Source organism: Rhamphochromis sp. 'chilingali' (genome assembly GCF_963969265.1).
Source record: "Rhamphochromis sp. 'chilingali' genome assembly, chromosome: 5".
Taxonomy (NCBI): Eukaryota; Metazoa; Chordata; class Actinopteri; order Cichliformes; family Cichlidae; genus Rhamphochromis; species Rhamphochromis sp. 'chilingali'.
Genome location: NC_137932.1, coordinates 33,600,906 through 33,623,690, shown reverse-complemented (window position 1 = coordinate 33,623,690; position 22,785 = coordinate 33,600,906). Strand labels below are relative to the sequence as shown.

Here is a 22,785-nt window from a genome sequence, read left to right as displayed (position 1 = left end):
ACACGGCCGATCGACACGGCCGATCGACGTGACTTCGTTCTCAAAACACCGTCAAGCCCTCGTACGTGAGAGACTGTGTGTGGATTTCTTTGCTGGGACTATTAGGGCGCTGGCATAGGATAAGCCGGCCGCCGAAAACGAACTTTTAATTCAGTTACTAGCCGCTAAGCGACCGGAAGTGGGTCGCCGCCATCTTTGTTGAGGGCAAAGGAATAACGCCGGTAATAAACAAGAAGGAAAAGTCAGTATGGCATCCCGAGAAGAATTAAAGAAAAGGCGGTCCTCTGCGCAAGCAGTTTTTACTAGGAAAGCCAATTCCATTGCCTTTAACATTGACCTTCTGACTGAACATGACCTCATGTGTGAAAGTAGGACACTCAAAGACAGTTATAGTGAGGTTTGTGATAGCAGTTTTGATTACATCGCTGCTATGGAAGAAGAAGATGCAAGTGGGCTTGCAGCAGAAATAGCTGAGGTGGAGAAGAAGCTGCAGGACTGCCGCTCAAAATACCAGACCACAGAAATGAAGCTAAAGGAAGCGTCATGGTCTCGTTGTGCATCAGGTCAGTTTGACAGTCTAAGAGTTGACCTAAAAGATATGATTAGCCAGGTGGAAGCGCTCAAAACGGGTCAAATAAAACAGGATCAGTTTGATTCAATGCTCCCTGCTGTGGAAGGCCGAGAGGAAGCTCTGAGTGAGTTTGTGCATAAGTGGGATCGTTATGTTCCAGAGAAAGAAGTGAACGTTATGCGAGCTTGTCTCAAAGAGTTCAAGGAAAGGAAGAGAGTGGCTATGGTGCTGCTGGCTACCACCCTAGATGGAAGAAGGAGATCTGGGTGTGGCGACCTTAGAAGCAGGACTAGCAGTGAAGGTGAAAGCAGTGATGAAGGTGGCGCTGACGGTGGAGTGACGACCAGCACTAGCAAGCCCAGTGGGCCCACTGCGACCGGTGGAGATGATGGCCCAGCGCGTGCCAGTGGTGCGCTAGATGCTGACGTGCACCCTGCTGCATGCCAAAGTGCCGCAGTGGGCAGTAGTAACCAGGTTATTGATGAAGGTGGCCCCGATGGAGCACGAGCTGCAAGTCCTTCCATTGCAGCCCTTCAAGCGCCACCACAGGGACCACTATACCAGGGTCTGGGGAGTCCTGTGTTCAACCCTGGCCTCTCAGGCACGCCACAGCAGCTTCGAGGAGTGCATGGTGTGAGACCCAATGGCGCTGGGGCAGGACAGAGCACGTCTACCGTCTCTCAAGGATCACTCGGAACAAGGATCGCACTCGCACCCCTGAGCCTACCAAAGTTCTTTGGGGACAGGAGAAGCTACTGGCGCTGGAAGAGTAACTGGGGGATCCTCCAAGCGTTAGCGGAACCCACAGGTTCCCCGGAGTGCAGGCTCTTCCACCTGATGGACAGTATTGCTGATCCAGTAAAATGTGAACTTAGGCTGTCTCACTGCCGTACAGCGAGTGAGGTTTTCCGAGTTTTAGAGGACTGTTATGGTGACGTATCACAGATAGCAGATGACATTGTACTTGAGCTACAGGAGTTACCGGGCGTGCGCAACAACAAACCCAGAGAGGTTTTACAGTTGATCCAAGCTGTAGAGAGGGCGCTGTTGGACTTAATAGACCTAGGTTGTGAAGATGCCATAAAAAATCAGTTAGTGATCCGGTCACTTGAGAGTAAGCTGCCGGACAGTATGAAAGAAAGGTGGCTTTTGTACCGATGTGATCCTGTCAATGATGTCAGTCCACAGAACCGGTTTGATAAGCTATGGCAGTTCCTGAAAGATCAGAAGACAGTTCTGGTGCAACTGGAGCAGTTGCAATCCATCAGACAGTCTAATACTGCCAGGGCAGCCGATCCGAGCCCCCGCGAGAAACCAAAAGAGAGGCCTGATCGGAGGATAGAGAGACGTTCGTTCACCAAGGCTACTGCGAGCGAGACGAGAGGTGAGCTGTCACAGAATCCTTGCTGTTTGTGTGGCGAAGAGGGTCACACAGGGCGTTTATACCGCTGTAAGACGTTTAAAAAGGCCAACCCGTCAGAGCGGAGAGTTTACGTGAAAAAGACAAAAGTATGTCCCAGGTGTCTGGACTCTCATGGGAGTGATGACCCGTGTAGTAAAAACTTTCTGTGTCGTAATGAAGGATGCAGAAGGGGTGATGCCTCATCGGATCACCATTTCTTCCTGTGTCTTAAGATCCCAACTAGGAAAGATGCAGCTAGGCAAGGGATAAAAGGGGATAAAAGGAGAGAACCCCGAGGCCCGACGGAAGAGCAAGAGGCTGTGTTTGCTGGCCTAGGTCTGTCCCCGGAGCAGCTGGCTTGCACAAACAAAGTAACTTCAAAGTTGTGGGCTGGCAGAGGCTCAGAAGATGAGAGTTGTCTGAAGGAGCTCCCGGTCCTCATGATGTTGTTGGACGTCACCACCAAGAGGGGAGACTGGATTGGAGCACTCATCGATTTAGCCTCTGACACGAATTATATCACCCACGAGGCAGCGGAGAGGCTTGGTCTGCCTGGTGAACCAATCACCTTAGTTGTTCATGGTGTTGGTGGCATGGAGGCAAAAGTAGAGACAAAGAGATACCTGGTGAGCATAAAAGTAGCCACAAAGAAGGGAACATGGCGACTCCATGAGATGGTTTGCTATGGATTAGAAGAGATTGCCAATGTGGGTCACGTCGTGGACTCGGGGCGCCTGGAGAAGTTTTTCCCAGGCTCCGTCGAACCCGGGGAACTGATTCGCCCGGAAAAGATTGAGCTACTCATCAGCACCCGGGAGGGTCGTCTAGCCCCCCAGAGAATGATGAGGTGCGGTGACTTGGTTCTGTGGGATGGTCCGTTGGGGAAAACCATCAGTGGTGCACACCCAGATCTGTTTGAAGATGTGGAGGTGACTGCACGACTCTCATCGACCCATTTTGCATGCTCCATGAGGGCGGAGTCTCAGAGAGTTGTGGCCCTCCATAACTGCTGCCCAAAACCAAAGAACGGCGTAGAAGTCGGTACCACGGCTACATCCAACACTGAGATCATCAAATGGCTGCAGTGGGACAGTATTGGTGCCGCCTGTGATCCCATGTGTGGCGGGTGCCGCTGCGGGAAGTGCGCCCCTGGAGGGAAAGAAATGTCACTTGCTGATGAAAGAGAGTTGGAGATCATCAGAGGAGGTCTAACCTTCAAGCTGAGTGACAATCATAGTGACAAACCCCATTGGGATGCTAAATATCCCTGGAAAGAGGACCCTGCGACCCTGCCTAACAACCGCAAAGCTGTGGAGGCGACTTTCCTGAAGTCAGAAAAGCGCCTCGAGAAAGATCCGCTATGGAAGGCAGCTTATGCTAAGCAGGTGTGCGACATGCTGGCTAGGGGGGCCGCTATCCAGCTTTCCCAGACGGTGTTGGACGAGTGGAAAGGAGCGGTGTGGTGGATAAACCATCTGATGGCGCCCAACCCACACTTCATGGAGGGGCATGAAGACCATCACTGGATTCAGGCCAACCAACAGCAGGGGAGCTGAGGGAGGTGAGAATAGAGCCGACGAGTTGAATCTGTTTTTCAATAGATTCGACACCACAGTGTCTGCTCCCACCCCCACAACCTCACCTGTAGTCAGCCTGGAATCCAGAGCCACACCACTGTGCCAGCCTCTCTCTTCACATGTTGCCTCCTGTGAGAGTCCTGACACCCCTCCCCCACCCATCACCTTCACTCAATACCAGGTTGAGATGCAAATGAGGAGACTTCACTCAGGCAAGTCTGCTGGACCAGACGGAGTGAGTCCCCTTGTCCTCAAGACCTGTGCCCCCCAGCTGTGTGGAGTCTTTCATAAACTGTTTATGCTGAGTCTGAGTCTGCAGAGGGTCCCGGTGATGTGGAAGACATCATGCCTCGTCCCTGTACCAAAGACGCCTCGTCCCAGTGGCCCCCAGGATTACAGGCCCGTGGCACTGACCTCCCACATCATGAAGACCCTGGAAAGGCTCATCCTGGACCAGCTGCGACCCATAGTAAGACCACATCTGGATCCCCTTCAGTTCGCTTATCAGCCTCGTCTCGGAACAGAGGACGCCATCATCTACCTGCTCAATCGTGTCTACACCCATCTGGACCAGCCGGCGAGCACTGTGAGGGTCATGTTTTTTGACTTTTCCAGTGCTTTCAACACCATCAGGCCGACCCTCCTGGGTGATAAGTTAGCAGCGATGCAGGTGGATGCTTCTCTGGTGTCCTGGATTGTTGATTACCTGACAGGAAGACCACAATCTGTACGTCTCCCACAGTGTGTGTCTGACAAGGTGATTAGCAACACAGGGGCACCACAGGGGACTGTCCTCTCCCCCTTCCTCTTCACCCTCTACACCACAGACTTCAGCCACTGCACAGAGACCTGCCATCTTCAGAAGTTTTCTGATGACTCTGCGGTGGTTGGATGCATCAGCAGGGATGATGAGACAGAGTACCGGGCTGTGGTCGACTCCTTTGTCACGTGGTGTGAGCAGAATCATCTGCAGCTCAACGTGGCAAAGACCAAGGAACTGATCGTGGACTTCAGGAAGACCAGGAAACACTTGACCCCTGTTTCAATCCAGGGGGTCAGTGTTGACATTGTGGAGGACTATAAATACCTTGGAGTACACATTGACAATAAACTGGACTGGGCTAAAAACACCACAGCACTTTACAGGAAGGGCCAGAGTCGTCTCTATTTTTTGAGGCGACTGAGGTCCTTCAACATCTGCCAGAAAATGCTGAGGATTTTCTATGAGTCTGTTGTGGCCAGTGCGATCCTCTATGCTGTTGCATGCTGGGGGAGCAGGCTGAGGGTCGCAGATGCCAACAGACTTAATAAACTGATCCGTAAGGCCAGCAATGTTGTGGGGATGGAGCTGGACTCCCTCAAGGTGGTGTCGGAGAGGCGGATGCTGTCCAAGATAAAGACAATGTTGGATAACACCTCCCACCCACTCCATGACATGTTGGTCAGTCACAGGAGCTCGTTCAGTGAGAGACTGAGATTACCGAAAAGCACCACTGAACGACACAGGAAATCATTCCTGCCTGTGGCCATCTCCCTGTACAACGCATCCACTTAACACACTGTTTGCTGCTACAACTACACGTTTCTTTTCCAAATATTTATTTATAAGTGACTTATGTATGTATGTATGTATATATATGTATATATTGTACTATTCTTAGTTAGCGTATTGTCTGTCTTGTCTTAATGTTGGTTTAAAATGGAGCACTGTAACAAAAAATAATTTCCCCCAGGGATCAATAAAGTATTCTGATTCTGATTCTGATTCTGAACACCACGCCGGTGAGGCTCGTTTGGGACAGCAGCCAGGTGTACAGAGGTGTTAGTTTGAACAGCATCTTGATGAAAGGCCCAGATGTCCTGAATCCCATTAGGGCAGTGCTGCTCCATTTCCGGGAGGGAGAGCATGCGGCAATAGGGGATGTCTCCAAAATGTATAACTCTGTATGGCTGGAGGATCAAGAGGTGCATGTTCACCGCTTCTTGTGGAGGCATTCCCTGGAGGAGGACATCAAGGATTATGCTGTGGTGCGTGTGAACATGGGTGACAAGCCTGCAGGTTGTATCGCTCAGGTTGCCATGCGAGAGACTGCCCTTCTGCCACAGTTTGTCAACAGAGTGGAAGAAAGACGTGTCATTGAAGAGGATACTTACGTGGATGACATCCTTGTGTCCCACAACGACCTTGAGAGACTGAGCGAGATCCTTGAGGGGGTTGAAACCATTCTCAAGCATGGTGGGTTTTACCTCAAGCCTTGGGTGCGGTCTGGCTTTAGTGGGAGGCAAGGTGCTGTTCCTGCCGAACCAGAAACCATCATGTTGCCCAACCAGCTGCGGACCGAGGACAACAAGGCCTTGGGTGTGGGTTATCTCGTGGAAGAAGACAAGCTCTTCCTCATGGTGGCTATTAACTTCTCCGCAAGAAAGAAAAAGATGCGTACTCAAGTAGACCTCACTGAGGAGAACATAGGGGAGAAGACGCCAAATCCCCTCACCCACCGTATGCTTCTAAGTCAGGTAGCAGGGCTCTATGACCCCCTTGGTCTGGCGACGCCCCTGAAGCAGAAAGGTGTTATTCTTGTCAGAAGAGCCTTTCAGGAGGCCGGGATACTGACTAAGGATACGTGGGATAAGCCGCTGTCTAGTGAACTACGTGGGAGAGCGATCAAGCTCTTTGAGGAGTACGCGCGGCTGAGTACCATCATCTTTCCCAGGAGTATTACACCATCCGGCTGGGTGGGTAAACCCTGGGGGATCACGTTCTCTGATGGAAGTTGTGACTCATACGGAGCGGTCCTCTACCTGCGCTGGGAAACATCTGGAGGGGTTAAGACCCGGCTCGTGGAGTCCAAGGCCAAATTGACTCCAATTGAACAAAAGGGAGATGCTGTCAAGGCAGAGATTTGTGGAGCTGTTTTTGCCACTCGCCTGAAAGGTTACTTTCTGAAGTACAGTCGGTTGGAAATAGATCGTTGGTACCATTTTCTGGACAGTCAGACTGTGTTAGGTGCCATCCAACGGGAGAGTTACGGGTTCCAGACCTTCTTTGCCAATCGAGTGGGAGAGATACAGAAGGCTGGGCCTGTGACCGACTGGTGGTGGCTTCCTGGCCAGTTCAACGTGGCTGACCTGGTCACAAGAGGATGTTCCCCTGAGCAGCTTGGTGAGGGCTCTTCATGGCAGACCGGTCCCATGTTCCTAACCAAGCCAGTAGAGGAATGGCCCATAAAGTCAGCTGCAGAGGTGGCCTCTGGGACTAGAGAAGTCGTCAGTCGACTCCAAAGAAAGGCTTTTTCTGCCATCTTAACAAGGTCGCAGGAAAGGGCGCAGACTACTCCAGATGGTTTTGATAGCGTCAAAGCCGTGGTCGGCGGCCGAGTAAGTCCAGAGCTTTTACCATTCAGCAACAAGGTTACGTCTTTTGAGACTAAGGGGTCTCCTTCTGTTGCTTCTAATGTCTGCAGGATCAAGGAGTGCTGGGGTTCAGCCTTGATAAATCAAGTAGATCTTTCACGGTTCAATTCTCTAGCCAAGCTCTGTGGGGTCATAGCTTATGTCCACAGAGCCTTGCGCTTTTGGTTATCTGGCAGGGGTCGAACTGCTGTAGGATTAAAGTGGGAGGCAGTGCCCACGGCTCAGGAGCGAGTAGAGGCGTTTCAGGACTTATGCCTCGCCGCCCAAGCAGGTGTGACTTTCCCTACGACGACGCTCAACCGCCTGGTTGTGCGCAAGGATAAAACAACGGGGCTCTTGATGTGCTATGGTCGGATTCAATCCGTTGAGGAGGAGAGGTCCGGGGTCCCTTTGATCCCCTACAAGTGTCGGTTAAGCTCTCTCCTCGCTGAGGACGCCCATCGTGTCAACCACGAAGGTGTTTCTGCCACCCTTCTTCGGATGAGGAAGAGGGGCTGGGTAGTTCAAGGTCCCAGGATCGTACGGAAGGTGATTGATTCGTGCGTAAGTTGCAGAAAGTGCAGGGCCAAGCTATGCACTCAGGTGATGAGTGATCTTCCTCCCGTACGTACTACGCCAGCAGCCCCTTTTGAGTACACTACTTTGGACTTGTTTGGTCCATATTTTGTCAGAGACTCAGTAAGACGACGAGTGAAGAAGAAAGTTTGGGGCGTGGTTTTTAGCTGTATGGCCTCAAGAGCAGTTCATGCAGACATAGTTGAAGATCTGTCAACTGAGGGCTTCCTGAAGGCATACCAGCGGTTTACTGCCCTGAGGGGTCACCCCAAGAAACTCTGGTCTGACCAGGGGACCAATTTCGTGGGAGCTAAACCTGCGCTGAAGGAGCTCTATGATTTCCTTGCGGGTATCGACAAAGACGAGATCCAAAGAAAGGCAGCCGTAGTTGGGTCTGACTGGATGTGGGAGTTTAGTCCAGCGGACTCCCCACACCGGAATGGAGCAGCAGAGGCAGCTGTTCGCGTGTTGAAAAGGGCGTTGAGTAACGTTGGTGAGGAGGGAAACTTGACTGCTCTGGAATTCCAAACCCTCCTCTATTTGGCGGCCAACCTCACCAATGAGAGGCCTATCGGGGCCAGAGCTCAAATTCAGGAAGAAATTGTAGATGTGTTGACACCAAACTCTTTGTTGTTGGGTCGGGCAGGGCCCAGGGGCGACAACATGGGTTTTGAGTTCCCTGCCTACCCATTCAGTCGTCTACGTGCAGTCCAGGTGGAAGTGGACAAGTTTTGGAGACGCTGGAGTCAGTTGGCCGGGCCGCACCTGTTTGTTCGGCAAAAATGGCATGCCCCGGCGAGAAATGTTTCTGTTGGGGACCTTGTCTGGGTGGCAGATCAGAACGCACTTAGGGGTCGTTTCAAGCTGGGCCGCGTGGAGGAGGCAGATCCGGATCACCTAGGTGTTGTTCGAGATGTCAAAGTAAGGATTTGTTGTAGTCGTCCCATCAACTGGTCTCAGGCAAGGAAGGACAGGGAACCATGTCATTCCACCATTCTCCACAGGGACGTAAGGAGGTTGGTGGTGTTACTGCCAGTAGAGGAGCAAGAGGAACGTGGTTCATCCCCCTGAGTACCCAGGAGATACTTGCAGATTGGGGACTCTTGGGTGTGGGGACCAGGCCCAACCTGTTTAAAACACTGTTATAAGACTTTTTGTTTTCTATATTAGTGTTTATTGCTACTGGTTATTGTGGCCTACTTAGTCTGGCACGTAGCCCAAGTGGGAGGTGTGTGGTTTTTTCCCATATTACTAACATGCCAATTTGTTTGTTGTGATTTATTATCAGCCAGACTCATATTTGCTTTAAATGACAAATTTATTTAAGACGGAGTGATTTATCTAAGTCTGGGATGGTACGTGTTAACGGCCGCTCATAGATCCTACCTGCCGGATCTTCTTTTCATTGATATCGCTGTTATGACTGATGAAGCCGAGCTGGTGAGTTTCTGTGTTAACCAAGTAACGTGTTAAAGCTATCACTGCGGTCACTGCCACTTTCATGGTGAGACGCAATGGCGTATCTGCAGCTTAGAAACTTGTTAAATGTCGACTCCACCTCCCACGCTACTCTGTCATTTCATTCGAAGAGTTTACCGAAGATGCCCATGGCTCGCTGAATGCTCATCTGTGGCTGGCAGGGTAAATGATACGGTGAAAGCGGAGGAAAGGCTTTTCTAAAACCACAGATATATTACACAGTCCCAGGCCAGTCACGATTCTTATGTACAGCAGATGTAAGCTGATGAAGATCAGGAAGTTAACACAGTTTAAGCTGCAGAAAGCATTACTTGGATAAGTCATGAGTCAGAGTTGTACTGGTTGTCAACCTCAACCATGTCAGGCTATCATCAGGATTACTTCACAACCACTTTTAGATACAATTCATGATGTTTATTGATAATACAATTATTTATTCTTATTTCATTAATTTGATTTTGTTAATTTCATTGATTTCTTTTTTTTTTTTGCTTACTGAATTTTGCATTTATTCTACTTGACATGTGTAAAAAAATGTCATGTGAGGCAGAAAGAGAAACAGAAAAACCAATTTAAAAAAAACTACTCACTGAATGTATAAATATCACATGGGCTGCGAGTGGAGCCTAATGAGACTCAATCTTACCAGGAAGGGTGGAGCCAGAGTTAACCATGGCCACGGTCTTGACCTTTGGTTAAGCTACAAAACCAGTGGTGACACCCATTAGAGCATCTCCCACAGTTAAAGATGGAATTAGTCCGAATAGTTCTCTGTGAACATCAAATAGTATTTTTGCTTTAAATGCCCATCCCCAATCTCAGTATGGCAACTCCTAGATAAATTACAACTGCTTGCTTGGCTTCAAGCTATTAACTTGTAGCCAAACCAAAGCTTGTTCTAGCCAACTGATGTCATATGAGAACCTACTGGCCACAGCTACAAGTGTGATAAAAGATAGATGGTCCACTCAGTCATCTAAATGGTAAATGGACTGATTCTTATATAGCGCTTTTCTACTCTCCCAGAGTACTCAAAGAGCTCTATACAACACGCCACATTCACCCAGTCACACCCATTCTCACAAGCACTACCTCTATACTGAGTACTTTCTAACTACACTCACACACATTCATACTCCGATGGATGCATCGGAGAGCAACTTGGGGTTAGTATCTTGCCCAAGGATACTTGGCATGCAGACTGGAGGAGCCTGGGATTGAACCTCCAACCTTCCGATCAGTAGGTGACCTGCTCTACCTCCTGAGCTACAGCCACCCATCTAACAAGTATTGTTTGAAAGTTCTGTACTTTTTCAAACAAATTCCAGGAGCACAGTCGCAGATGATTCTTCACATTTAAGTAACAAAAGAGCATGAAACAGAGGGATAAATGTGACTGAAAGTAAATGATCTGCATGTCAGTGAGGATCATAGGACAATTACAAAAAACAAGCAGTCCACATGCATGGGTCACGAATGGAAACGCCTGTAACACTGTAACATTAAAGTATTACAGTGATGGCCTTTAGTACATTTAATGGAACAGGAGTCAGAAAATGATAACTCCTTCCACCTGGGAAGTTCGTCCAGTGGCTGCAGCATCAATTCCGTCTGGTTGGACTTTTTGTAAAGAATGTTAAACCTTCCTCCTTCCTTAAGAATTTAATACCAAATGCTCCATTTCACTACACCTTTACTTGCCTGGTCACACCAAAGTACAGATGAGAGAAAAAAAGAAGTTAGTCAGAAAAAAAACAGTGTTTGCTAAGCTCTTGGTCATCTTTTAGTTAAATTGCCATTCTACAACAACCATGTTACTGGAGCAGGAATTTTTGAGTTTCTTGACCCAATCATTGGCAATTTAACAGACAGCGGACTGACTCTGACTTCTGGCCATTTTATCACCATTTAGATGCACGAAACTTGCTGACTTGATGACTGCAAGTGAACACCAATCTGGTCCCCATTGTTGAAGGAACCAAAAGCATTGAAATCACAAGTTCACTGCACATGGTTGCAATAATTTTGTTTGCACCACAACCTCTGGTCACTGTTTTGCCTACTATGACTGTAGCATAAGCATTGTGGAAGTGAAGAGTCCAATTGCTACAACTGCTACAGTCTTGAATGGCACATGTTTTCTTATTCAAGCTTCCATTTCATAACACTTTCAGAGGGTAGCAGGTCTAGACTGCTGGCAGGGGAGTTTGGCATTGTCCTGCTATTTTAACTTGGTGCTGATAATAAGCGGGTTTGATTATTAGCACACACCACTTCTTGTCAATCCATCTTAAATAAACTTGGCTCTAATTCATTGTTCAGTGGTTTCTGGAGTGGTCCTGTGCCCGTGTTGTGATTTACAGAATGATGTAGTGCTGTCTAAAGACCCAAAGATCACAACTCCCTACAACCTACTCTAACCCTGAAGCAATGTATAAACATCCCCCACTTTAAAAAGCGCAAAAAATATGTTTTTTCAAGGTACAGTACAGGAAGGAAAAAGGGCCTTGACCACGTTTTCTTCAAACATGTTGACAATAAAGACTTATATAATCATCACCATCATGCAGTATTGGTTTTCAGCCCTATCTGTTGCATAAAGGGATTGTTTTCTATTATGTATTGTAAATGCTAAAATCCCAGAATTCTCTTAAAATCTACTACTCTATGAAACTATTTGCCCAAAAAGTGTTTCATTCTCATCTTTACTTCTGAGGGATTCAGTTTCTCTGGGATGCTCTTTTTTTTCCTCCTAATTACTGTTTATTTTTTTGCTTGATATTAGATAACTGTCCTAGTCTATTATTGTGTGGTTTCTTCCCATATTACTAACATGCCAATTTGTTTGTTGTGATTTATTATCAGCCAGACTCATATTTGCTTTAAATGACAAATTTATTTAAGACGGAGTGATTTATCTAAGTCTGGGATGGTACGTGTTAACGGCCGCTCATAGATCCTACCTGCCGGATCTTCTTTTCATTGATATCGCTGTTATGACTGATGAAGCCGAGCTGGTGAGTTTCTGTGTTAACCAAGTAACGTGTTAAAGCTATAAATATGACTATTACTAAACTGTACTGTCATTAATAGTGTTGCTTTGTTAATGTTGTATGGTTGTTTTATTTTGTGTCTTTCAGTTGATTACCTGGCATCTGTAAAGGCACGGTTACTGTACTGGTGTTAGTTTATGGTTGTGGAATAAACTTATAAAAGGCAGCAATCAGATGTCCGAGCCTGAGTACGACACAGTTTCATCAGTTAAAACACACCCTTACGGTGGGAGTTTGCTAAATTAAAGGTAGTTAACTTAGTAAAAACCGTACAATTATTGCTGCCTCTTTCACAACTTTTTAAAAATGTGTTGCAGACAGCAAAGTGATCATTTATTTTGAAAGAAGGTTTTAATATGTTTTTATTATTTTTGTCTAAACATTGATCTTAAATGATTAGTAAATGACTGTTGTTAAACATTAAAACTAAAGCAGAATGCCTTTTTCAGATATGTAGCTTTAGATCATTGTCCAATTACACAATTTAGGTTTTTTTTCTCTGTAACACAGACTGCCATTAAAAAAAAAAAAAAAAAAAAAAATCCCACACTAACAATAACTTCACTCCAGCTATCCTCCAGCTGCACTGGTAGAGCAGCACCCAGCTCCCTGAGCCTGAAGCGCAAACAGGAGGCTTCTCACAGGACGAAGCAGGTGAGCGTCTTAGAAAAAAACCTCACTTCTGCCTCCTGGTGTTTCAAAGCTGCACTGTGGATCTCAGCCTCAAAAACCACAGACTGGTTTGCAAAAATTACACAGACAATATACAGACATAAACATGCCAGCATCATGACATGTTTTTACTCTGAGAAATATAAACCTGAACACAAATGAAAGGTCAGACTGCTGAGTTTGGAAATGCGTTTAGAAGAATACACACAGTCTGCTGAAAATTACACATGAGAAAGGGAAAGTTTCCAGCACCCATTAAAAGATGGGTGCAAATTCACATTTAACCCAATGTGACTGAAAATAGCTGTCTGCTCCGTATAGCACACCACAGCCTGACCAGTACAGAGCCTTCCGACTGGAGGAAAATATTGTCAGACTTGCAGTCTTTACTTTTCCAGAAAAAACATCCCGTCACAACCCACTTAGTCAATAACTTGATGTTTTTAGACTTTAAGAAAACACCTATGTTTGTGCAATTAAAAATGCTAAACAGGGACACTAACGCAGACATCTGTCACAAGAGTGCCAGTCAAAAGAGCTGTTAAAGGTGTTATGTTCACAGATCACCCTCACTGGGACATGTCACCCATAGAAAGTCTGCTAGGAATCCCCTGACTGCTGCTGCTCCGCACAGACAGAGAGAACCAGAAGGAGTGAGGAGAGAGAGAGAGAGAAAATCACCCTAGAGTGACAAGTGACATGGCACCATCATTAAAGATGACATCAGAATAAGGGAGGAACTTCCAGCAGGCAGATCCTCCACGCTGCTAAAGACCAGTATAAATACCTTGAGCCCAGTGCCCTGGGAAGCAGCAGCAGCCGCTCAGTCAAGAGAGACTCCACAACTAAGGATATACGAGCACCACGCCGGGACAGCAGCCTCCCAAGTTCCCCACTGTTTCTCCAGAGGCCTAAACCTTCCCGGTAAGGTGGCTTTTGCCTGATTTCAGGGGAATGTATCAGGGGATTCCCAGCTGGAGCCTGGCTCTGACTGAGAGGTGGGTCAGAGTGCTGACTGTAATGAGCCATGTGCTGCAGCTGGGTTTACACCAGGAGAGAGATTGCACCTGAGAGTGCCGATCCAACAAAATATTCCTCTAGCAGTGAATCAATAGATGTATGACTTTTTTTTTTTTTTTAAAAGGACAAGCCAGTTTAATTTTTGGCCATCTCCTCCACTTGCACTGATTGTATGTGAAGATGCTTTTTCTCATAAAAGTGATTTTCTTTTTTGTCTTTGCAGGTTTAGCGTCACAAGATGGACCTGAGGGTAACAAGCCTCCTCCTCGTCCTCCTAGCATTAGCTGAGGCAACGCCTGAGAGGTATTATCATGTCCCAAAAGTGAGCAAGACTCCCTACCCTGTCAAGAGTCATGGTGAGTTTTATTGTGTGTGTTTTATTTTCATAAAAATCCCAATAACAAATCGAGGAGGAGCCAGAATAGAAAACATGCCTTAAAAAAACATGCAAAAAGTGCATCTATTTCTTTTAGTATGTTAACTCCAGACAAGCCCAGTGTTCAAATGACTGCAGGCTGGAACGCACACCTCTTTTAGACTCCATCAGTTTCATAATCCATCACATTTTTGTTGAGCAGTTAAAACCAAATGAAAGTGCTAAAAAGGAATAGATGACACTTGTCATATTTTGTAACCTGCTCTATTGCTGGAAAAATGAGGGAAACAGTACAAATGATGAATAAGATGAATTAAGCCATATCATTCCAATACTACCATCTTTAATGCCCACCAGGTTACTGAAGACCAGGGTCATGGTCATGGTCGGGTTTCATTTTAGCCACATACTGTCAGAAACTACAAGATCCTGCATTGGGCATACATTTATTTTAAGCGTACAGTTCACCAAACTCTACAAAGGTCAGCACTGACCTGGTGGACATTAAGTTACAAAAGGTATAAAGGTTTAAAAACTTGACCAAAATAAAATAGTAGTAATTTTTAATAAAACTTATAATATTCACTGGGTTGCTTGCAAACCATGTAGGGTTCTAGCCACATACTAAATAAGCATAGCTTTAAAAACTTGAAGATTTTGCCTTTTACAGACATTTTTGCCTCATACTGTTACAAGATTCCAGTTTGGGTATGCTAGCCTGAATATTCCATATAAAGGGAGGAGATGTGAACCTAAGCCTAACTCCGTCCCTTACGATAAACTGGTTGCCAGCAACCTGGTGGACATTAAGAGGTTTAAAAAGGAAACTCAAAGCAAGGTTTTCAAGTCACCACCTCACGACAAAAATTGCCGTTTGAGCTGTCACCGCTGATCTGATAACCTGCATGAACCCTGCAAACACAGCAGCCTTTTACATAGGTTGAAGACAATCTTTCAACAAGCTACACGTCATTATCCTCATCATAATTATCATCGCTACGAATGTCACATATCCTGGCAAACTCCTGACTCATATACATATGGAAAGTGCCACCCTCCTTAATTAAGTGCTATCAAGCAGGCCAAGTAAACTGCTGTGTACCGCTGTATATAACTGAAAGGTGGGGTAGGGCTGTAAGCAAGCACTTGTGCTCTGGATAAATTAAGTTTAAAGAGGAAAGCTGTGTATACTGCATGTGTCATAAAAAACAAAGCAGTAGTTATGACACAGCAACCAAGATGATGCCTAAAACTAAATTTTATACCCCAACAAAACAAAGAGTCAAACTTTCAGAAGGACTTATTTCTGCTGCTTTGCTCTGATGTGGTTTGACTTGTGTGCCTTTACGTAAATCTAGATTTCAAAGTCAACAATGCAAGCTCAAATTTGACAAATCTCCAAAACAGATGCTGCGACCACGTTGCAGGCACGCCCTCGCAAAGTGCCTTGTGGTATTAAAATCACACCATACAATTACAAGGGGAAAAAAACCTATACAGGCTGCAGAGAAATGCTCTCATAAGTTCAAACAGTAAATCTCCCAAACAAACCACAGCAAATTTAATGGACCTTCACTCAGCTGAAAGAATGGAAACAGTCTTTCTAATATAAAAGACAGAATCAAGAGTCAGACTGAGGGGGTATTTACTGAAGCAGCCAAACTGAGCGTGGATAATGACACTACATGGAATGTGAGCCTAACTATGCACAGTGTTTACAGGCAACACGCAGTTCAGATCAGGGGTTAGCTACCGAGGCCAGTATCATCACCTTCATTTTGTGGTTTTCTTGGCTGCCAAAAATTCCCACTTCTGGACAAACATCTCCTGTGAGGTTTCAAGCACAGCCTTTATGTGACAGGAAAATGATAGCCCTCTCAGAGAACTTTTTTTTCTCAAAACACCATCTCAAAAGAGAGGCCAGCACCATTTGATTTGTTTCTCTGACAGGGCTTCATTTGACAAGGATGCATCCAGAGTTATGATGAAAAGCTACAGCATTTATATAAATGATTTGTCTTGTTAATATTAAAGCTCAGAGTGCTCAGGTTTTCATTTTTACAGTAGAAATGAAAATGATAATTATATTATTTATAAAGATACTTAAAGGTAGACAGCTCTGGAAACTGTGTCCTTTACTTTACTTTCACTAAAAGTATTAAATTAACTTTAAGATAGTACCAAACTGAAAAATAATACATGTAAGTTTAAGTCATCAGTAAAAATTCCAATGCATGAACAACAAATGTAATCTCTTAATCTCAGCCATGTCATCTGCAAAAGACTTGAGGTTAGGGTTGATTTTCACCAAACGGGCATATTTTCAGAAACTAAAAAATGTTGCCTTTCAAATCAAATCTCTTACATGCATTTTGATCCTGCAGTTAACCCCCCATTTTTTAACGATTTCTATTTGCATATTTCAAAAAAGACAAAAACTCCTGATACATGGTATATGTGAACCTAATCCTAATCCAAACCAGTCTGCTAGCAACCTGTTTGATGTTAAGAGGTCAAGAGACAACACAACTAGACTGTCTGGAAGTTATGTGTGTTACCTTAGGTTTGAAGAACAAACTGCCAACTTTGTCCATGATGCTCCCTATCTACTGTTAAATTGGAGTAAAGCTATAAATAGTTTGTATTGTTGGAGAAAAGGAACTATGCTTAACTACACCTATATTATAGCTGTAAATTTAGTGAACACTAACTTCCACTACAAACTGGCATTATACACCAGTTTAGCACACATATTCATCCCACTTTAGCCATTACTTGTACTTGTATTGTACTTTATATGGCACGAAATGCATTAAGATGATGTTGATTTGATGCCACCAACTACACATTTACTAGCATGGGCAGTACAGGAAAAGGATGGGTGCAGTATTGGGTGGACATATACAGCTGCTGTTCATAGGAGAGGGTACAACTGGGTCTTATACCAGCAAGCATAAACTGTGTGGGAGCAACACCACAGATTACTGTGCTGTGAAGATCATGCTGTGAAAAACCCACTCCACAATTTACAGGGATCAGTGTTTCAAGTCAGATTGTGATCTTATGGAGAAGATATCAGATGTCAGGGTTATTCAAGGGTCATAAAAGGCTGTACAATAAATGGACACAAGATGCTCTATTATGAAGCCACTATCTCAACATATAAATTCAATTTCAGTTCATCAATACATTTACTAAATTCAAAGATAAAGATAGAGCTGACCAAAAGCTAAAACCAGAAAAAACGGAGGCATAATAACATTTTGACATATACATTCTATCAACTGATTAATTACTTTTTTTGTGGGTTTTTGTAATCCCTAGCTGTTGAAGGCCAGCCAGGCCCTCAAGGTCCTCCAGGTGAGCCAGGACCAATGGGACCTCCTGGACCTCCTGGAAAGAGTGGTGTGGGACACACTGGACCACAAGGCCCACCTGGACCACCCGGACCACCTGGTTTCACTCAAGCAGGTAAACCTGGTGTCTCAGGTAGCCCTGGAAAACCAGGCGCCCCTGGAAAGCCTGGAGAAAGAGGTCAGCCTGGCGCAACTGGACCAATGGGTCACAGAGGTGCACCTGGTACCCCTGGATCTCCTGGACCTGCTGGACTTTCTTCTGTTGGAAAACCTGGACCAGCTGGGATCTCTGGAGCAATGGGTCCAAGAGGAGAGCCTGGTTTAAAGGGACATCCTGGAATTCCTGGTCTTCATGGACCCAAAGGAGAGAGAGGCATTGGAGTTCCTGGCGTTCAAGGACCAGCAGGGCCTGTTGGGCCAATGGGCCCATCTGGAATGCCTGGAAAACCTGGAATTGGTAAACCTGGTGCCACCGGTTATCCTGGAGAACCTGGCAAGCCTGGTGAGCCTGGAAGAGATGGTTCACCTGGACCAATGGGTGTGCAAGGGCCAAAGGGTCATACTGGGCAACCAGGCACAGGAGCACCAGGAAAACCCGGTCAGAATGGCACCCCAGGTATGCCTGGACCAATGGGAGTAAAAGGTCCACAGGGTCCTGCTGGTCAACCAGGCTCACCTGGCATGCCAGGTGTTGGCAAAACAGGTGAACCTGGAATTCCAGGTAGCAGAGGAGCCCCCGGTAGTCCAGGAACTACTGGTCAAAAAGGAGAGCCAGGCCCAACTGGATTTACCGGTCAGCCAGGTGCTACTGGTCCCATGGGTCCAGCTGGCCCACAGGGTGCAAGAGGATTTCAGGGTGAGACAGGCCCCGTTGGGCCCAAAGGTGACATTGGCATGGTAGGTGCACCGGGCCCAAGAGGAACCAAAGGAGAACAGGGAGCTCCAGGTTTCACTGGAAAACCAGGTACCCCTGGAGCAGTAGGTCCATCGGGAATCCCAGGTCATAATGGTGCTCAAGGTCCAAAGGGTTCACAAGGCCATCAAGGTGCCCCAGGACTCCCAGGTATTAATGGTGCCCAAGGGCCAAAGGGACACACTGGCGCCCCAGGAGCACCAGGTAAAAGCGGTGAGTCTGGACTGCCTGGACCAATGGGACCCGTTGGACCTCCTGGTCCTTCAGGTCCCACTGGATTCAAGGGTCATCCAGGTCTTCCAGGTCCACCTGGCCCAGCTGGCTTGACAGCTAAGGGAATTCCTGGTCCCCATGGTCCTCCTGGAATTCCTGGTTCCAGAGGTCATGATGGTCTCCCAGGTCCTGCTGGTCCTCCTGGACCACCTGGTCCACCAGGAGAAATGGTCTACCACCATGAGAAGAGCATGCCAATCAAATCTCATGAGGTTGTGATGCCTCAGATGATTAAGGCTCCTATGTCCGCTTTTAGTGCTGTGCTAACCACGGCCTACCCCCCAGCGGTAACCCCTATTCAGTTTAACCAGATTCTGTACAATGGCGAGAACCATTATGACCCTCACAGTGGCGTGTTCACCTGCCAGGTCCCAGGCCTCTACTATTTCAGCTATCACTTTCATGTCAATGGTGCCAATGCTTTGGTGGCCCTCTACAAAAATGAGGAGCCAGTTCTTTTCACCTATGATGAGTACAACAAGGGCTTCCTGGATGAGATGGCAGGCAGTGCTGTTCTCCAGCTGTATACAGGTGACAGAGTCTATATTCAGGTCCCTGATGAGGAGAGTAATGGCATATTTGCTGCCGATAATGTTCACTGCGGTTTCTCTGGGTTCTTGATTGCCTCAACGTGATTTCACAAATCCAAATAAACCTCAAAACCTTATAAAACATTTAAATACTCAGAGAAAAATATCACTTTACAAAGTTCAGAATTTGGATTGCAGATTAAAGAAAAATGTGGTTACAAGTTTTAAAGGTTTAACCGCCTCATTAAATGTCTTCAATTTGCTAAGAAGTTGTTCAGAAATTTATTGCAGATTAAAAATGATCACTTTCCCCAGTTTACTTTGTGTGTGCCTTTGGAATTTTAAAATCCATGAAACATAACAACATAAGATACATGATACTTTAAGTGGTGCTCTACAACTGCCTGTAACATTTACAGCATGTCTTTTACTTGTGTTTGTTTTATTAATGTCTGTTGTTTAAGAATTTTCCTGTAATATACATATAAAAAGACATACAAGAAGGCAAACGTGTACTATATGTCATTAGAGATCAGCACATTCTCACAAGCACTGTGATCAGGAAAGGAACGTAAGATAAAAAAAATTCAAACCATTTTTTCTAAACAACTATGTCTCCTTGGATGTGTTAAGTTATGTACCACTCACTGACCAAACATGGAATAAAAGTTCTTATTTGAAAACGAAAGATTACCTATGTGTGTTAATTTGTGTTCTTCTCATAAGAAATCTAAAATGTATGCAGGTTTGTAATAAAATTCTTACCTCTGAACGCAGATGTGTTGTAATTGTGGTCAATGGCAGCCACCATGTCTTTCCAAAAGTCAGAATTCACCTCATTTCCTCGCTGTTTGAGAAACAAACATAAATTAAGTTTCAGTATGTGTTCTCTTCATGAAAATGCCAACCAATATTACAAATCTCACAGTAAAAAAACAAAAATGACCTTGTGCAACATGTCAACGACTCGTCCACAGAGAAGGGCACCAGGCAGATCAAAGTAGTTATCATAGAAGTAGTATTTTGCTGCAAAGACCAAAAGAAAATATTAGCAAATGAATGAAATGTAAAAAAAAAACTGTGAAAAAATATAAAGAAAATATACATTAGCTTCTCAACTGCTTAAGCTCCAACAAGTCACTGGCAAACCATTTAGCCACAAATTAAAAAAGCACAGTTTCAAAAACATTACAGTGAAAGATATTACCTTTCAAATCAAGTTTTTCACATGCAATCTGCTGTAAGCTTATTATTCAGTTTAAGATTATTATTCAGTAAGGTATCCCAAATAGGTGAAATTTCCATATAAAGGAGAAGACATCACCAACCCACAGGTCTCTAGTGATATGGGAGATATTAAGAGGTCAGGAGCTAACAGCTTACAGTTACTGATTGATACAGATGGATGTAAACATCATACAAGATCTCGTGAAGGAGGTACTGAGGCTATTAAAGTGATTCCACTCTCTTTTGGGGCCATAATGTTTGATGATTTCTTCTGTGCTGAGATCACTGGTTCCATGTGTCGCTCTATTCAAACAGAAGAAAAACCGTGATAAAGTTATCATCTCACTTTGAAGTTCTGTGAACGCTGAAACTGTCATGATGCAGACTCATACCTTAAGACAGTTCCATCTTCCGCTAGCTTTACAAGGTTTCCATCCTCCAGATCCACCACTAGCCCTTTAAAACTGAACACAAAAGTCTCTGTTAGAAAAACTATCTGCAGTTACTTGATTTACAAGTACAAAATCAGTGGTCAAGCAATTGTTTGCCATCTGTTGAGCCTACCAATTGTTGGTTTCACCGTGTGTTCAGGGAAAATGCTTATACGCCACAGCCAGATGGATAAAGAATGTGTATGCACAAAAACTTGCATAAATGGGAAATGTGCTGTAGAACTATAGCAACACCAGGCGTACGTCTGACCATACCTACAACTCTTTTTTTTAAGCAAGGCAAGACCTTTGGACTTGAGCAAAATAATAAGGTGAAGCCATATTTAACATTTAACAGCAACATTTTCACATTTCAAATTGTACCCTAATAAATGGGTGCTATAAATAGCTGATGTTTTCTTTCTGCGAACTGATGTACTTTTTTCCTTTTTACATCTGCCAGGTCCTTTTGTTCTAAATGTAGAGTTGATAGCCTCCATTACTCTTTCTCCTTTGAGTAGTTTTTCTTTTGCTGTCTGATATCAGATCTAAGATTGCTAAACACACATTTCTATTGTGAATTTACATCCATCCATGGCTAATAAAGGGAGAGGGAATGAGCCACAGGTGTAAAAGCACAAGACGACTAACATTTATTAAACAAGACTGTGTCCATGCACAACTTTGTAAATCTGATAAAAAAAAATAATAATGTGTGGGTAAATTACAATAAAGTTTCTTGCATTTTATTGTAACTTAAAGACTGTTATCAGGGTGTAGATGCCATAAAAGTGCAAAAACAACTCCAAATTGATTCATTATTAATTATCTTTTCAACCTGAAAACACCAACATGAATTTTGTAACACTATCACTACCTTATCCAGCTAGCATTAGCCAATTAGCTGAAGAATTAGCTTGTCTTTTGTGTCCTGACATCCCTTTTGAAGAGGAAATTTTGACCCATTCAGATGTAAAACTTTTGCATACCTTTTATACAGAATATATAAGGGACATTCTTTTTCATGCTTTTGTCCTGGTGAAAGTACTCAAGATATACTTAACCCTTGTATGGTGTTCGGGTCTGTGAGACCCGTTTTCAGTTTTTTTCAAAAGAAAAATTAAACAATTAATTATTTTTTCAACCTGAAATTCATTGGCTTTGGCTTATTTTCTGTGAAGAACATGAATCTGAACAAATTTTCAATGACCTCATACTGTACCTCCCCCCACGCATTTACATTACATACAAGGTGTTCGGGTCCACTGGACCCAGGTCTAATAAAAGTGTTGAAAGTGTAGGTCCTGTGTTCCCACACTCTGTCTTCCTCCTTTCTGGTGCTGCTGATAGTGTTTTCTTCCCCTCCTGCTCCGCACAAAGTTGCAACATTGTTGAAAATTCAACTATCAACACTGTCTGCTCTTACATTCCCGCACATTTTACCCTCTTTCTTTAGGGATCCAAATTTTATTTTCTCATACCCTGTCCCACCTGCAAATTAGGGGCATAATACTAGAAATAAGACTTTGCCAGTGTGGTTCTTTATCACAACTGATCAAGATGGCAAAAGATTATCTGCTGCGAGGGCCATCCAATTGATTTTGGAAGAGAGAGGGGCTTCTGATGATGATGTTGACAAAGAGGTTTCAGAATATTTCACATTTCTGAGTCTGACAGTGACTTTGAAGAAGAGGATGAGGTTGAGCACCATTTAGTAACAAAACGAAGACGAGTACCCCATCTGCAGCCAGCTCCAGGACCAGAACAAGCCCACCAGACAGCAAGTGAAGAAATATGGATGTCAATAACTGGTGAAATTGAATGGTCTTCTTGCCCAAGAAATGAGCCACCCTGCAGAGCTGCTACTGTGATAAGCCAGGGCCAACACGGCTGACAGGACATCAAGTCTTCATTTGAGCTTTTCATCCCAGATTCC

The 22,785-nt window shown here is 44.9% G+C and overlaps 2 protein-coding genes across 2 annotated transcripts in view; one reads left to right on the top strand and one right to left on the bottom strand.

Annotated features, from left to right (window-relative positions):
- nt5dc1 (5'-nucleotidase domain containing 1) overlaps window positions 1-22,785 on the bottom strand; it is a 92,899-nt gene that overhangs the window by 67,198 nt on the left and 2,916 nt on the right. The window contains exons 3-6 of the mRNA XM_080882207.1: window positions 20,811-20,882; window positions 20,612-20,721; window positions 20,138-20,217; window positions 19,957-20,038 (exon numbers count right to left, since the gene is read on the bottom strand). Coding sequence (XP_080738333.1) covers window positions 19,957-20,038; window positions 20,138-20,217; window positions 20,612-20,721; window positions 20,811-20,882 — 344 coding nt within the window. The remainder of the gene's footprint in view (window positions 1-19,956; window positions 20,039-20,137; window positions 20,218-20,611; window positions 20,722-20,810; window positions 20,883-22,785) is intronic.
- col10a1b (collagen, type X, alpha 1b) lies at window positions 13,523-19,893 on the top strand. Its single transcript, XM_080882206.1, has 3 exons — window positions 13,523-13,647; window positions 13,967-14,099; window positions 17,444-19,893. Exons 2-3 carry the CDS (start codon window positions 13,982-13,984, stop codon window positions 19,294-19,296), a joined length of 1,971 nt encoding a protein of 656 aa, XP_080738332.1. The 5' UTR covers window positions 13,523-13,647; window positions 13,967-13,981; the 3' UTR covers window positions 19,297-19,893.

What these genes read in the sequence shown, in the direction of transcription:
- col10a1b (XM_080882206.1), top strand. Translation starts at nt 13,982, where the DNA reads ATGGACCTGAGGGTAACAAGCCTCCTCCTCGTCCTCCTAGCATTAGCT. An exon ending in CTACCCTGTCAAGAGTCATG is followed by an intron (nt 14,100 to 17,443) that starts GTGAGTTTTATT and finishes TGTAATCCCTAG; the next exon opens with CTGTTGAAGGCCAGCCAGGC.